General features: G+C 45.0%; 1 protein-coding gene across 2 annotated transcripts in view; it reads right to left on the bottom strand.

Moving 5' to 3' along the window:
- DOCK1 (dedicator of cytokinesis 1) overlaps positions 1-13,625 on the bottom strand; it is a 549,533-nt gene that overhangs the window by 103,983 nt on the left and 431,925 nt on the right. For both annotated transcript variants that reach the window (XM_077945604.1, XM_077945605.1), the window contains exons 30-31: positions 12,737-12,815; positions 7,391-7,491 (exon numbers count right to left, since the gene is read on the bottom strand). In XM_077945604.1, coding sequence (XP_077801730.1) covers positions 7,391-7,491; positions 12,737-12,815 — 180 coding nt within the window. The remainder of the gene's footprint in view (positions 1-7,390; positions 7,492-12,736; positions 12,816-13,625) is intronic.

Raw genomic sequence — 13,625 nt, 5'->3', positions numbered from 1 at the left:
TCACTCCAAGAAACATACCCCCGAGCGACAGCCCAGGCTTGGGGGTAGGGCCAGCCTGAGCCTGAATCTAAGCACACTGGGCAATTTACTCGACCACTCTGACCTCCGTCTCCTCCTCTGTAGTGCTGGGAGAATGGTACATGATGCTCAGTCCTAGGTGTTTGTGAACGACAAGAGAGTGACAATGTCCCTGTCTTATCTGGCAGGCACTGGAGCCACGCTAGGTCCTTCCTTTAAAATCTCAGGCTGGGCATAATATACCCCTCATGGTTGCAATGGTCATTTAGATCGATTCACTTAGTGAACATTTACTGAGCACTTGGGCCAGACACAAAGCTAATGCAGAAATATGAATATTCATATTGGAATATTAATATTACTATAATATGGAGAACAGACAAGACCCACAAACCACAGCGGGCTATGAGCACGGTAAGAGAGACGAACACTAACAAAATAATCACACAAGATAAACATGTATAGATATAGAGATAGAGGAATTGTTTTTGTGAAGGCCAGGATCACGGCTTTGTAGGGAAAACATGGGAACTGTGAGAAAATTTAACAGTGGGCTCAGCTTGGCTCTGGCAGTTCTCTAGGCCAGTAATATTTGCTCTGAGATTTGAAGAAGGAGAGATGAAATCTGGACGAAGAGCGTAGGGAAGAGCATTCCGGGCAGAAGGACCAGCAGGCGCCAAGGCCCCGTGGCAGGTGGGGAGTAGGTGAGTGCCCGGTGGGTGTGGCTGCAGAACACAGAGCTGGCTCCTTCAGTGGGAGAGGCCGGGGGTGAGGGGGGTGCACTGTGAGCAGAGGCTGCAGGAGGCAGGTGTTTTTAAAGCGCCCCCCCCCGCCACTTTTTATTAAGTTTCATAAACTTTTCTGACATAAAAAGTACATGTATTAACCAGCACATATATTAATATATGTGTATGGGTATAAAGTTTTATGAAATGATGCTTAACCTTACTGCCTGCAATGAATGCTGGTATTTTTTCCTAGATTCTATTTCACTGAAAAAAGAAAAAAAAAGTCTATTGGTCATGACTAGTGTGGGTTGGACTGTGTCCCCTTTAAAGCTATGTTGAAGTCCTAAACCCTGGTATCCATGACTGTGACCTTATTCGGAAATAGTCTTTGCAGATGTACTCAAGGTAAGATGAAGTCATACTGGAGTAGGGTGGCCTCTAGATCCAGTGACCTGCGTCCGTATAAGGAGAGGGAGATTGACAGACACAGATACATAGGAAGACAAGGGAGAAGGCCACAGGAAGATGGGCAGGGATTGGAGTGACACAGCCACAAGCCAAAGAACGCCGAAGACCGGGCAGCCACTGGAAGCCAGGAGGGAGGTAGGGAACCTCCAGAAGGAACCGATCCTGCCCACACCTTGATTTTGGACTTCTGGCCTTCATAACTGTGAGACAATAAATTCAAGTCACCCGGTTTGTGTTCACTGTTACGGCAGATCAGCCGAGGAAACAGATGTGATGACCCTTTAAGTGAATATTCTGACCCAATCAAAGGTTGAGACCTGCAGTTTGAAAAATGCTTTTCTAAGGAAAGAGAATAGAATGTGAAGGCCTAAGACCAAGGTGTGAGGAGCCCCCTGCCACTTGATGCTGGGGTTCAGGGGTAGGAATCTGACAAGCGAGAGCAGACACCAAAAAGCTTGGAGAGAAACTCAGGAGAGTTCTGAGAGCGAAGAAAAGCATGTTCTGAGATAGAGGGAAAGAAGAAATCTGTTGAGGATGGAGGAGAATATCTAGGAGGCTGAACACCCTTCCACCTGCTTGGGGGCAGCTGGGACCTGGCTGAGGTTCTAGGGGAATGCAGTGCCCAGAGCCAGCATCAGAGTGGCTGGGAGGTGGGGAAAGGAGACAAGGAGACGGCTGAGATGGACCTAAAGGAAGCTGGAGGGAGCTGATGGCTGGGGTGAGGCATTTTTAACTTCATGGGAAAGACTGGTGGGTTCTTAAAGAGGTGAGAGGGGTGGGACCTCAAATGGGAACCAATGAATGGGAGTAAACCTTGCCAGACACAGGTCTGATGTGACAGTGCCTACCTGCCTGAGGCAGGACACACCACCACCGGTGCATGTGGGACACAGTGAGCTTTTCTGACTTGAAGTTGGCACAGGTCACCGCTTGTTAAGTCTAACTCCCTGAGTCTCCTTCTAATAAGTGAATTTAATTTTGAATAATTTCAGTCTCTTGAAAAAAATTAGCACAGACACAAATTAAATTAATCACATCTCCTGTTACAATCAGGAATATACAGTTGCAGCTTCTGATTAGGTCACACTGCAAAATGGGGCTTGCATAGCATGTTTATTTCCTGTTAGTTTCCTTAAAGGTAGTATCTAGAATTTGACTTAATCTCCTGGAGGTGCAGAACCCAGTGTTTGGTCAGAAGGGGATATTTCGGTCCCATTGTGAAAGCTATCCTCTTAGAACACTGCAGAATTGTATAGTTACAAAAAAACAAAAACAAAAACAAAACCTCCCCAAAACTGAAAGCAGCCTAGGGACCAGGTGGGGAGGAGGCCTTTGTGGATGGCCTCTCTGCACTGAGCTGAACTTTGCCATCAAACTTTCACCTCTCGTGCTGAAACTTTAAGTGAGCCCTTTATGCTGAGATATGCAGGAGGCCCAATTCATGAACCCCTTTCCTCTTCTGGTCCTGAACACAGAAGCTCCTTTGCAGTCTTTCAACATACTGCCCCATACCAGGGTGCACGTGTCTTGCATATCAAAACTGTCAAGCTGGCTGCTAATCAAAAGTCATCCCTTTTACATTTTGGTCATATTTCCTGAGCCTCAATAAGGTAAAAAAGTCTAGGGGGCTGGATTGGGAGGAAGAGCTGCTGGTCAGGTTTAGAATTCTGTTAATGTCTCTGTCCTTCCTTGGGAGTCACTAGCACCAAGGATGTCTGAAGGTTGAGCCAGTTAAAATTTCATATTATGGACTTGATTCCTAGGGGTTATTTATTTTGTGGTACACTGGCGAATATCATACTCAATTTGGGTCTGCCATAATCAGTTCTCTGTGTGGTATGGCCCATTCTTTTATTTACTCCCATGCACGTTGGGGAATGTCTTTAGAATGAAAATCCTAATTATCTCCCCAACCTCAGTCATTAGGAGGATGGAGCAGGCAGGTCTCCTGATGCTGGAATTTCTATTGTTTTGAGCCATAAAGCTGTGGACCAAGCAGAGGTGAGGAGCTGCAGGGCTTGGCAAGGGGGAAGGGAAGCGTAGGCTGAGGGGTTGGGGATGCTCCCTCGGATGCCTTAGGTTGGACTCACAAGCCCTAGAGTGAGAGACAGGCCCCAGATGGAGGCAGTGCTGAGCCTACTAAGTGGGTGTGTCATGGCTCCACCTTTAGACCACATGGCTTTCCCCCTAGAAACAGACAGGTGCATGCATCTTGCTCCATGGGGCTCCAAGTCAGCGCTCACCATTTGCTCAGAGTGTGAGGTTGACTCCCAGACCACGAGCCCCCACGCCCTGCCCCAAGCTCCAAGTCGCCCAGGTCCTGCTGCTCCCTTACACTTCGACAACCCAGATCATGTCTCTGCTTATATGTAGATGGCGCCATGCCCTTTGGCATTCGATGTTCCCCGGCACACCTCTCAGCTGCCTTCACCACCCAGCCGGGAAGCTCAAGCTGCCAGGAGGCCTCTGGATCCCATGGCTGAGTCCCACAGGCCATCTCCGGGCTGCCAAGGCCCTCTGTCACCACTCCATGTGTGCCCCACTCCACTCATTATTTTTGCTTCTCCATTTACCCCACTAGACCATGACCTTCTTTGTTATGAGGTCTGTGTCTTTGTCCCCAGCACCAGGACCATGGCCCGACTGAGCACAGAGCGGGCACTGAATCCCTTTTAACCAGACAATTTTAAATCACATTTCTAGGTACTGTATGTGCCCGAAAAAATTTAAGCACTGGGGTAGGACATCTTCACATATTTCTTATGCAGGTTTTGCTATTTAGAAACAAAATTTGCAAATGGACTATGAAGGGCCGAAGGCTTATCAAGTGGCATAAAGACTGCAACAAATAAGGCGGACCCTCCACGCGTGTGTGCCGCGCGGCCTCAAGGTCAAGGCAGCCTTATCTCAGGCTCCGGGGCTTTGTCCTGGATCTCCTGTCACCTCCACAAGGGGAGCTCTGGAGAGGCCCCTCAGACAGCACAAAACCCCGAGGCTATCCTGCCAGGGTCTGCAAAGACAACTTGTGAATTGCCTGGGGACTTTTCCTGGGGAAACTCCAGAGTCTCCTGTTGTTACCATTGTGACAAAGAGAATACGAAAGCCCTAAGGAGAGACCCTGGGTGACTCCTGAGGGGGCGATACCAGCTGGCTGTGTTTAATTTTCTGTGGCTTTGAAGCTTCTGAATCCACGCCACTATGTGGGAAGCAAACGTTTTCTTTAGCAGCCAAAGCCCTTCGAGGTTAATGTTCTTTTTCTTTTTTCTTTTCTTTTTTTTTTTTGAGACAGAGGGTCTCACTCTGTCAGCCAGGCTGGAGTGCAGTGGTGTGATCATGGTTCATTGCAGCCCCAACGCCCTGGGCTCAAGAGATCCTCCCACTTCAGCCTCTGGAGTAGCTGGCACCACACGTGCGCGCCACCACGCCTGGAGAATTTTTGTATTTTTTTGTGGAGAAGGGTGTTGTCATGTTGTCCAGGCTGGTCTCAAACTCCTGGACTCAAGCTATCCTCCCATCTTGGCCTTCCCACGTGCTGGGATTACAGGTATGAGCCACTGCACCGGTGTTAATGCTTGTCTCGATGTTGCCTTAGGCTCTTAACACTCACACCAACAGGAGGAAGGGCCCAGCACAGAGCTGCCCTGCTAGGGCTTGCGGGATGCTCAGCCCCAAATTGTTTTATTCTAGAATCCACTAAGAAGATGCCCGTTCTTTTGAGGCAGATTTCCAGTTTAAATTCACCTCTCTTCTCCCGCAGGCATCTCCAAGGCCAGGAGCTGCAGCGTGCTTGGCAAAGAGTGGGCTCTGAAGACAGCTGGGGCTGGGCTCGGGTCCCAGCTTCACCCTACAGTGGGCCCTGGGCACGTGGGCAGGCGGCTCCACCTGCTGTGGCCGAGCTGTCCTTTCACTGGACGGGACAACAGGGGGCGTGTGCTGAAAGAGGTGTGTCTGCACCTAGTGAATTCACAGTGCATTGAAGTGCATTGTGCTTCATTTGCTTAGTGTGCACTGGTCACTACCGTCTGCACTACAATTCCCAGCATGAAGACAAATCAACAACAATAGCAACAACCACAAAGCGCCATCCCTCCCTTCCCCTGGGCCCTGAGGGAGCGTGCATTCCACAAAGCAGGAGCCCACGCCTCTGCCCAGCCAGTCTCCGGAAGATGCAGCCTGGAGAAGTCTGTCTCTTGATGCTAGAAGCCAGGACGAGCGGCAGCCACCTGTGCAGGCCCCGAGGTGGGGGGCTACAGCTGCTGCGTGCCGCTCCGGTAGTCAGAGGCGAGCACCCACTCTGCCTACACCATTCTCAATGCTCGGCTCAGCAAGTGCATTTCTTGTTTCTGAACAATGATCACTGTTTGCATGGATGGCTGTCAGACAGGAATCACCCAGCTGAGGAAGCCTGGCGGAAAGATGGCCAGGTGAAAGCTGATCTTTAGTTAGATAGGTGCAGACCAAAAGCTTGAAGGTTCTAAAAGCAGCTCAGGTGAAAATCGTGGGCCCTGAACTGCCTAGATTAGAATGCTGCTTTGCCACATTCTAGGTGTAGGACTGGCCAAGTGGCTCGGTCACTGTGTGTGACCTTCTTCATCTAGAAACTAGGGCAGATATGAGGGCCTAAGGAATAGTTTTGCTTTTTAATGATTATAGATGAAAAATGCGCATGAAATGCTTAGAAAGTCATTGACATAAAGTACAGGCTGAGTAAACGATTTGCTGAAATACACTCATGCTTTGCTAATGACAGGGATATGTTCTGAGAAACATGTCGCTGGGTGATTTTGTCATTGTGTGAACATTGTAGAGTGAACTTAAACCGAGATACTACAGCCTACTACACAGCTCTGCCATACGGTATAGCCTACTGTTACTAGGCTACAAACCTGTACGACATGTTTGTAAGGTACCATGTGACTATAATAAATACCACAGGCAAATGTAACACAATGGTGAGTATTTGTGTATCTAAACAAAGAAAAGTTACAGAAAAACACAGCATGTAGTCTGTGGTTATGTAGTGCGTGACTATAATTCTTTCTTTTCTTTTTTTTTGAAAGGAGGTCTTGCCATGTTGCCCAGACTGGAGTGCATGGCAATTCACAGGTATGACGATGGTGCACTGCAGCCTTGACCTCCTGGGCTCAAGTGATCTTCCTGCCTCAGCCTCCCAAGTAGCTGCTATTACCACTACTGGCTGAGGACCAGAGCCCAGCTCATGACTATAATTCTTACTCTCCAGAGATAATGTGCTTTGGATTTGCCCTGAAAGTGAGATACAGACTCACAGGATATGAGAAAGAGCAGCCACCGCCTTCTGAAACTCTTTCTGGAATCTCTAACCTCAGTTAGCAGCATGGAGTTGGCCAAGCCTTAGAAGGGTCGAGATATTGCAGAGTATTTATATAATGACAAACAGTGACTGATGACTCGGCAACACCACAGCAATTTCAGAACTCTTCTCCAAAGGACTTATGAAAAGAACACCGACAGCAGTGAGAAATTAGTGAAACTGAGGCAAAAAGACAGGAGCAAGACCCTCCGGGTGCCCAAACACGGGAAGGAAGCCCATGCAACAATTGTGTTTCTTGAGACTGAATCATGAGCAGTGCATGATGCAAACTGGGGTTACAGAGCGGAAGGAGCCGGCAAGGATCTCAGCCTTCATGGAGCTTCGGAGATGTTTATTTACAATGATACAAGGTGCCACTTCAGTCCATTCAAAGCTCCTGCCCGGAAGAAGACAGGGGTTTTCTGCTGTCAAGAAGAAACCACCAATAACTCCCCAATGAGTTGTTCAACAATCCCAACAGAGCCAAGAGCTTTCATCAGAAGCTCCTTTCGAATTGAAGAATTAAGCACTAAAGTGAACCATATGTGAAATGACATCAGAATAGTGCACAGCAAAAGGAATTATCTCCGGAAACTGAAATTCTGCGATGCACTAATAGTCTTGAATTACACTGACTTGGAACCTTCCAAGATGAGTCCTGCAATTTTAGATCTTGATTCATGGGTTAGAAAAGGCAAAACCCGATCCATGATTTAAAACCACCCTTTCATTACACCGTGATTACATCTCAATTTGTACCAAGTTGGCTTAGAAACGACATGAAAATTATGCTATTAGAGTTGGAGGCTCCTGCCCGCAGTTTCAGAGCTGGACGAGAACTTACTTGTTAAGGATTTTGGCTCTCTTGGCACTTGAAAAATTCTCCAGTTGCAGGGACTCTTGAGTAAGGAAAGCAACAGCCAGGTGAAAGTAGTTGTTCCACAGCTGAAAACCAAAAAGGAGGAGATGCTAAGTTGTTAAACAGCTTGATACAGGATCTCAACAATGCTCTCAGACATTTATCATTTCCTCACACACACTTCTGAAAAGTTAAAAAAACGCACACTCACTCTATACATGTTGCTAACCAGCCCCCCATGGTGTAGTTCAGGCCTGAGTGTGTGGGCTCGGAGGCCACAGTGCACATATTCAAATCCCGGCTCTGCCATTTCCTCGGACAACTACTCTAACCTCTTTCTGCCTCAGTTTCCTCATGGATGAAATGGGAATTTCAAGAGTATCTATCTTATAGGAGTGCTCAGAAGATCAAAGAAGTAAATATATGCACAGAATTTAAGGCAGTATGGTACACAGCATGTGTAAGCACTTCATCAATGTTTGTTTGTTTGTTTGTTTATTTATTTTGAGATGGAATCTCCCTCTGTTGCCCAGGCTGGAATGCAGTGGCATGATCTTGGCTCACTGCAGCCTCTGTCTCCTGGGTTAAAGCAATTCTCCTGCCTTAGCCTCCTGAGTAGCTGGGATTACAGGTGTGCACCACCATGCCTGGATAATTTTTGTATTTTTAGTAAAGATGGGGTTTCACCACGTTGGCCAGGCTGGTCTCGAACTCCTGACTTCAAGTGATCCACCTCCCTCAGCCTCCCAAAGTGCTGGGATTACAAGTGTTAGTCACCATGCCGGGCCAATGTTAGCTTTTATTAATGTAATTATGAAGTTCTTCAGTTAAGAATAGTATAGATTTCATGCCGGGCGTGGTGGCTCATGCCTGTAATCCCAGCACTTTGGGAGGCCGAGGCGGGCGGATCATGAGGTCAGGAGATCAAGACCATCCTGGCTAACATGGTGAAACCCTGTCTGTACTAAAAATACAAAAAATTAGCCGGGCGTGGTGGTGCGCCCCTGTAGTCCCAGCTATTTGGAGGCTGAGGCAGGAGAACGGCGTGAACCCGGGAGGCGGAGCTTGCAGTGAACCGAGATCGTGCCACTGCACTCCAGCTTGGGTGACAAGGCGAGACTCTGTCTCCAAAAAAAAAAAAAAAAAAAAAAAAGAATAGTATAGATTTCCAAAATTTAGGATGCTACTATACCCCCAAATCATATATACACTAGACAAGGAAAACAAATGTAAAAAGATCAAATATTTCGTGTTTCAATACACCCATATTTCAAGGGTTTAGGGACTACATATGTGTGGTTTAAAAGACTATGGCCTTTAGAAGAAAGTTGTGGGTCTCTTTTCTCATTTAAAAACCAGGGATAATATTTATTATACCAAAGGAGATAGCTGCAAAGAGTTCTATAAAAATAAAGCGTGAACATTATATTGACCCTATTTGTAATGACCTGAGAAGTAAGTGGCAATTTAAGAGCATTTGTAGGATTTGAGAAAAGTCTGTTGGGTTTGCATTTATCCAACACTTCCCATGAATGGCACACTTTCTATAGTCATGCACCAGCTCATTTGATTACCACAGAATAACCAAGTAGGTGCTGTCATCTCCATTGCAGAGCTGAGATTTAGAGACCAGCCCAAAGCTACAGGAAACAAATGAAGCAGAATGGGGGTCTGAGCCCGGGACCCCCAACCTCAGAGCCCACAGTGGGGCTCTCTTTTTTTTAGCCCCCTTTATAAAGAAAGGGGAGCACCAGCTAATAAAATACAAGTCATTCCTTTTGTTTTTGGGACTTCCACTGATTTCAGCCTTGCCACAGCACTAGCAGGAATCACCGGCTGCAGCCACCTGTATTCTGAGAATCATGGTCAGGGGCTCAGCCAGAATAGGACCCATGCCTGCAAGGACACAGAACAGATCTTAATTCCTACCTGCTCCCTTTAACAACAACAACAGCAACAGCAGCAACAACAACAAAACACGAATGCTTCTTTTTACATGACAGCTTCACCAACTCCTAATTCGTTCTTTTCCTATATAGGACCAGGACTGCCTTGGAGGCAGAGCACTCATGGTAGTGGTGGTGGTGTTTAAATTAAGATCTGTTCTGGGTACGTGCAGACATGGGTCCTGTTCTAGATGGGCCTCTGACTGTGACTGTCAGAATGCAGCTGACAGCAGGCAGCAATTCCTGCTAAATCCTCCTCAAACAATAAATACGTGTGTCACACCTGCCAAGGGGCAAAGCTCTATGTGGGCCCTGAAGCACATGGCTTGCAAGGTGTTTGGGCTCACGGTGAGAGTCCAAGGGGCCATCCTCCTGAAACAGGAAGAAAGCCAGGGAGAACCAGCACGCCGAGAAACAGGCTCCCCCACCAGAGCAGCCACACCTACAACACACAGGAGTCTACCCAGCAAGCCACGCGTGAGACCTGACCTAGAAAAAACTAGAAAAATGGCACAACAAATACCTAAATAGTCCAGTATGAGATGGGGAAAAAAATACTGCAAAGTATTCCCTCAAATACTATAAACTTCCCCCAAATTTATTTATCAATTCAATGGGATTCCAGCTAAAATCCAAGTGGTATGTTTTTAAAAGAGAAACTCAGCCATCTGATTTTAAACTCCGAATGGAACAGGACATGCACAAAAACAGCCAAGAGAATTCTGCAGTAGAAAACAAGTGGAAGGCGGGTCGTGGTGGCTCACGCCTGTAGTCCCAGCACTTTGGTGGGTGGATCACAAGGTCAGGAGATCAAGACCATCCTGGCTAGCACGGTGAAATCCCGTCTCTAGTAAAAAATAAAAAAATTAGCCAGGCGTGGTGGCGGGCGCCTGTAGTCCCAGCTACTCAGGAGGCTGAGGCAGGAGAATGGCGTGAACCCGGGAGGCAGAGCTTGCAGTGAACCGAGATCGCACCACTGCACTCCAGCCTGGGAGACAGAGCAAGACTCCGTCTCAAAAAAACAAACAAACAAACAAAAAAACGAGCGGAAAAGTAGTGACTCTGCTAGCTGGGCACAAAGGTAAAAGGATTAAGCCTCTATGATATTAACACAAAAAATGGAATTTATACACACATACATTTATAATTATGTTAATTATAATTTCAAATCATTGGAGAAAGGGTCATCTATTCATGAAATGATGTAGTAAGTTAGATCCTTACCCCTATACTAACTACAGAAATCCCAAATGGATTAAACACTTGAAAGGTAAAACAAACACAAAAACACAAAATCACAAAGGTATTAGCAGATTCTAATACAAAATAGTAAAATTTAGAAGTATATAATATTAAGGCAAGGAGAGAGTTGCCAAGTAAAACATAAAACCAGACAGCTGTAAAAGAAATACAGATTTTCTACAGATTTCACTGTAGAAAAATGAAATATTTCTATACGATAAGCCTAAAACCATGCCTAGCCTATATCAAGAATTCCAACTTATAAAAAAGGAGGACAGTCAAATACAAACATGAGCAGAAGAAATGATCAGAGAGTTCACAGAAGAAACCCACACGGCTGCTAAGTATTCTTAGCCTAAATAATCATCAGAAAAATGCCAATAAAAACATAAATCAATCATTTTAAAGAAATCAGTGTTGAAGAAGATTCTAGATAGAAAGTGGCTGCTCTCAAACAAGGTTGGTGGGATGGCAAATTGCTAAAATCATGTCAGGAAGGAAAGTGCTCATTTTCCATCAAACTTAAAATGTCGTATCATTTGGCCTAGAGATCAACCTATTCCACAGCAATGCGTGCACTAAGAGGCACACGTATTGCGGCCTTCACGGCAGCACAGCTTGTGATTGTAAAGAACTGGAAACGGCCTCTAGGTTATCAGTGCAGAAATGGCTGAATAAATGTTGGTACATTCACATCATGAATAAATGTTGGTGCATTCACATCGTGAATAAATGTTGGTACGTTCACATCGTGAATAAATGTTGGTACATTCACATCGTGAATAAATGTTGGTACGTTCACATCGTGGAATATGACAGAGCTGAAAAACACAGAGTATGATCCAGTTCATGTTAAAGGCCAAAAGAAAACACACACAGGCCCATATAAATGCTGAAAGCGTGACCAAGAATTCAGAATGATGAGTTAAAAGTTACTCCTGCAGAGGAGCAGTGAGAGGCAGCAAAGAAGTAGGAAGGAATGTTTCCTGTTTTACCTGCTAAACTGATATTCAGCACATATGCATTGTATCAGGAGAAAGTATGTTATTATGACACATGAAAACAAGCATTCAGCAGAGAAAATGATAAAAAAAATTACAAACAAGTAACATGTTTAGATATATGGCACCTGATATATTATTATCTAATTCTGTCCTATAATGCCAATACAATAAAAATTTAAAAATTAAAAATTATAAAAATAAGGGAAATGCAAATGGAAAAGCAGGTGGCTATATAATTTTTGCTACTGGGTAACTTATTTTGGGGTTGGATCGCCCAATGGGTAAACAAAAATTCTTCAGGTTCCTTTTGAGAGAGTGAACCATGTTGCCCAGGAAATAAACATGCCATTGGTATCTGCATGCCTTTCAAAAATTTGTAAACTATACTAAAATAACAACTAATAATAATGACCGATAAAATCATTATTAGCAGAAACACATGAAGAGTACAATGGAAGAGAGAGCCACACATTTTGGATGCACAGTAAGAAATCAGGCCAGGCAAAAATCAATCCTCACAGCATGCATGCGCGCGCGCGCACACACACACACACACACACACACACACACACTCTCTCTCTCTCTCTCTCTCTCTCTCTCTCTCTCTCTCTCTCTCTCTCTCTCTCACTGCATGCACCAAAGGAGCATTTCCGAGGGACCATGGGGTCTCGGGGGCAGGGTCTCTGGCCTGCTAAAAGCCACTGCTAGTAGCACAAGGCCGAGAGAGGATATGGAGGGAACACAGAGTTATAAAAGCAAGCTGAGCTCGAGGTGCAGACCCGCGTCTCGTCCTCTGCTGATCCTCCCTCCACAGTAAGATGAGCTGAGACAATTTTGGCAGCTACACACACTGGGACTCGGTGGCCTCCCTGCTTGGAGAGTTCCTCCTTGTCACTCTGATTCAATAGCTTCTCTCTGAAACAACGCTGTCTCCTTCCTTGCTAAATTAAGCAAATACTCCAAAGGCATAATTTTCACTCCTCAGGTTCCAATAGTACATACTATAAATTCCATTTCCGCATCTTGGATGGGAGACCAATTAAGTTCAAGGATTAGAAATACTGTAAGATATTGGCTCAGACCAGCAATTTGTTCCAACATGATTTATCCACAAAGGTCGTGTCTACCTCTTCTCTTACCTGTAGCTCAAAGTTGGCTTGATCCAGAAATTTTTTGTTCAGCATATCTGCATACTGATTAATTGCTCGCAGGAAGACTCTGAAAGATCAAGAGAAAATTACATAATTATACACTTACGCTCTGGCACTTCGGTAGGTTTGGCATTTCAATTAGATACAATCCCAGACTGTCTGGAATGCGAACTCTCCAAGTCTTGCACAAAGCTGTGAGGTTTTGCCAATGAAAAGACCACGGAATTATATGCAGATGTTCTCCAAATTAATCAAGGAAATTAGCACATGCAGGATGAAAGAAACAGACCAAAATAACAGCTTCTGAAAGTAACATTTGAAAAGTATCACTTTAAAAAAAATCTAATTTAAAAAAAGAAAAAAAAAGGTGCAAATTAAATCTTTTTCTCAAGTTGCCATGTCTTAATGTTCTATGATGCCACTGATCTTTGCTTAGCTGGCTTTTTCAAGTTACCCATTTGAAAGCACTCTTCGCAAGGGGCTATCAGGCTTGGAAAAGGTTGCTGCAATATCTCTAGGCTTGGAAGCATCACTTACGACTTCAGTATCACTGGCCTACTTTCCGCATGCTATTTTGACCACTATTTTACTAGAGAAAAAGTTAAAAGCTTTAGTAGACATGAAAGTGATTTGACAAGAATTTCATCAGGAATTTTAATTTCTTGATTCATTGATAATGTATAATTTTAACGCTCTATAATACCATGACTTTATATACTTTTTATAATGAAATATACAATTTGGACGATCACACATGACTCTAGAATACTGTTTCTCACATTCTTAATCATTCAATAGATTTGTTTTATAACCCTTGAAAGTGTTGACAATACTAAAGCTTCGTCCACTACTTTTTCAATGGCCCTTATCCCTTTGC

This window comes from Macaca mulatta, chromosome 9 (genome assembly GCF_049350105.2).
Source record: "Macaca mulatta isolate MMU2019108-1 chromosome 9, T2T-MMU8v2.0, whole genome shotgun sequence".
Classification (NCBI taxonomy): domain Eukaryota; kingdom Metazoa; phylum Chordata; class Mammalia; order Primates; family Cercopithecidae; genus Macaca; species Macaca mulatta.
The sequence above is the reverse complement of the archived record's forward strand: the minus strand, read 5'-3'. Positions and strand labels throughout refer to the sequence as shown.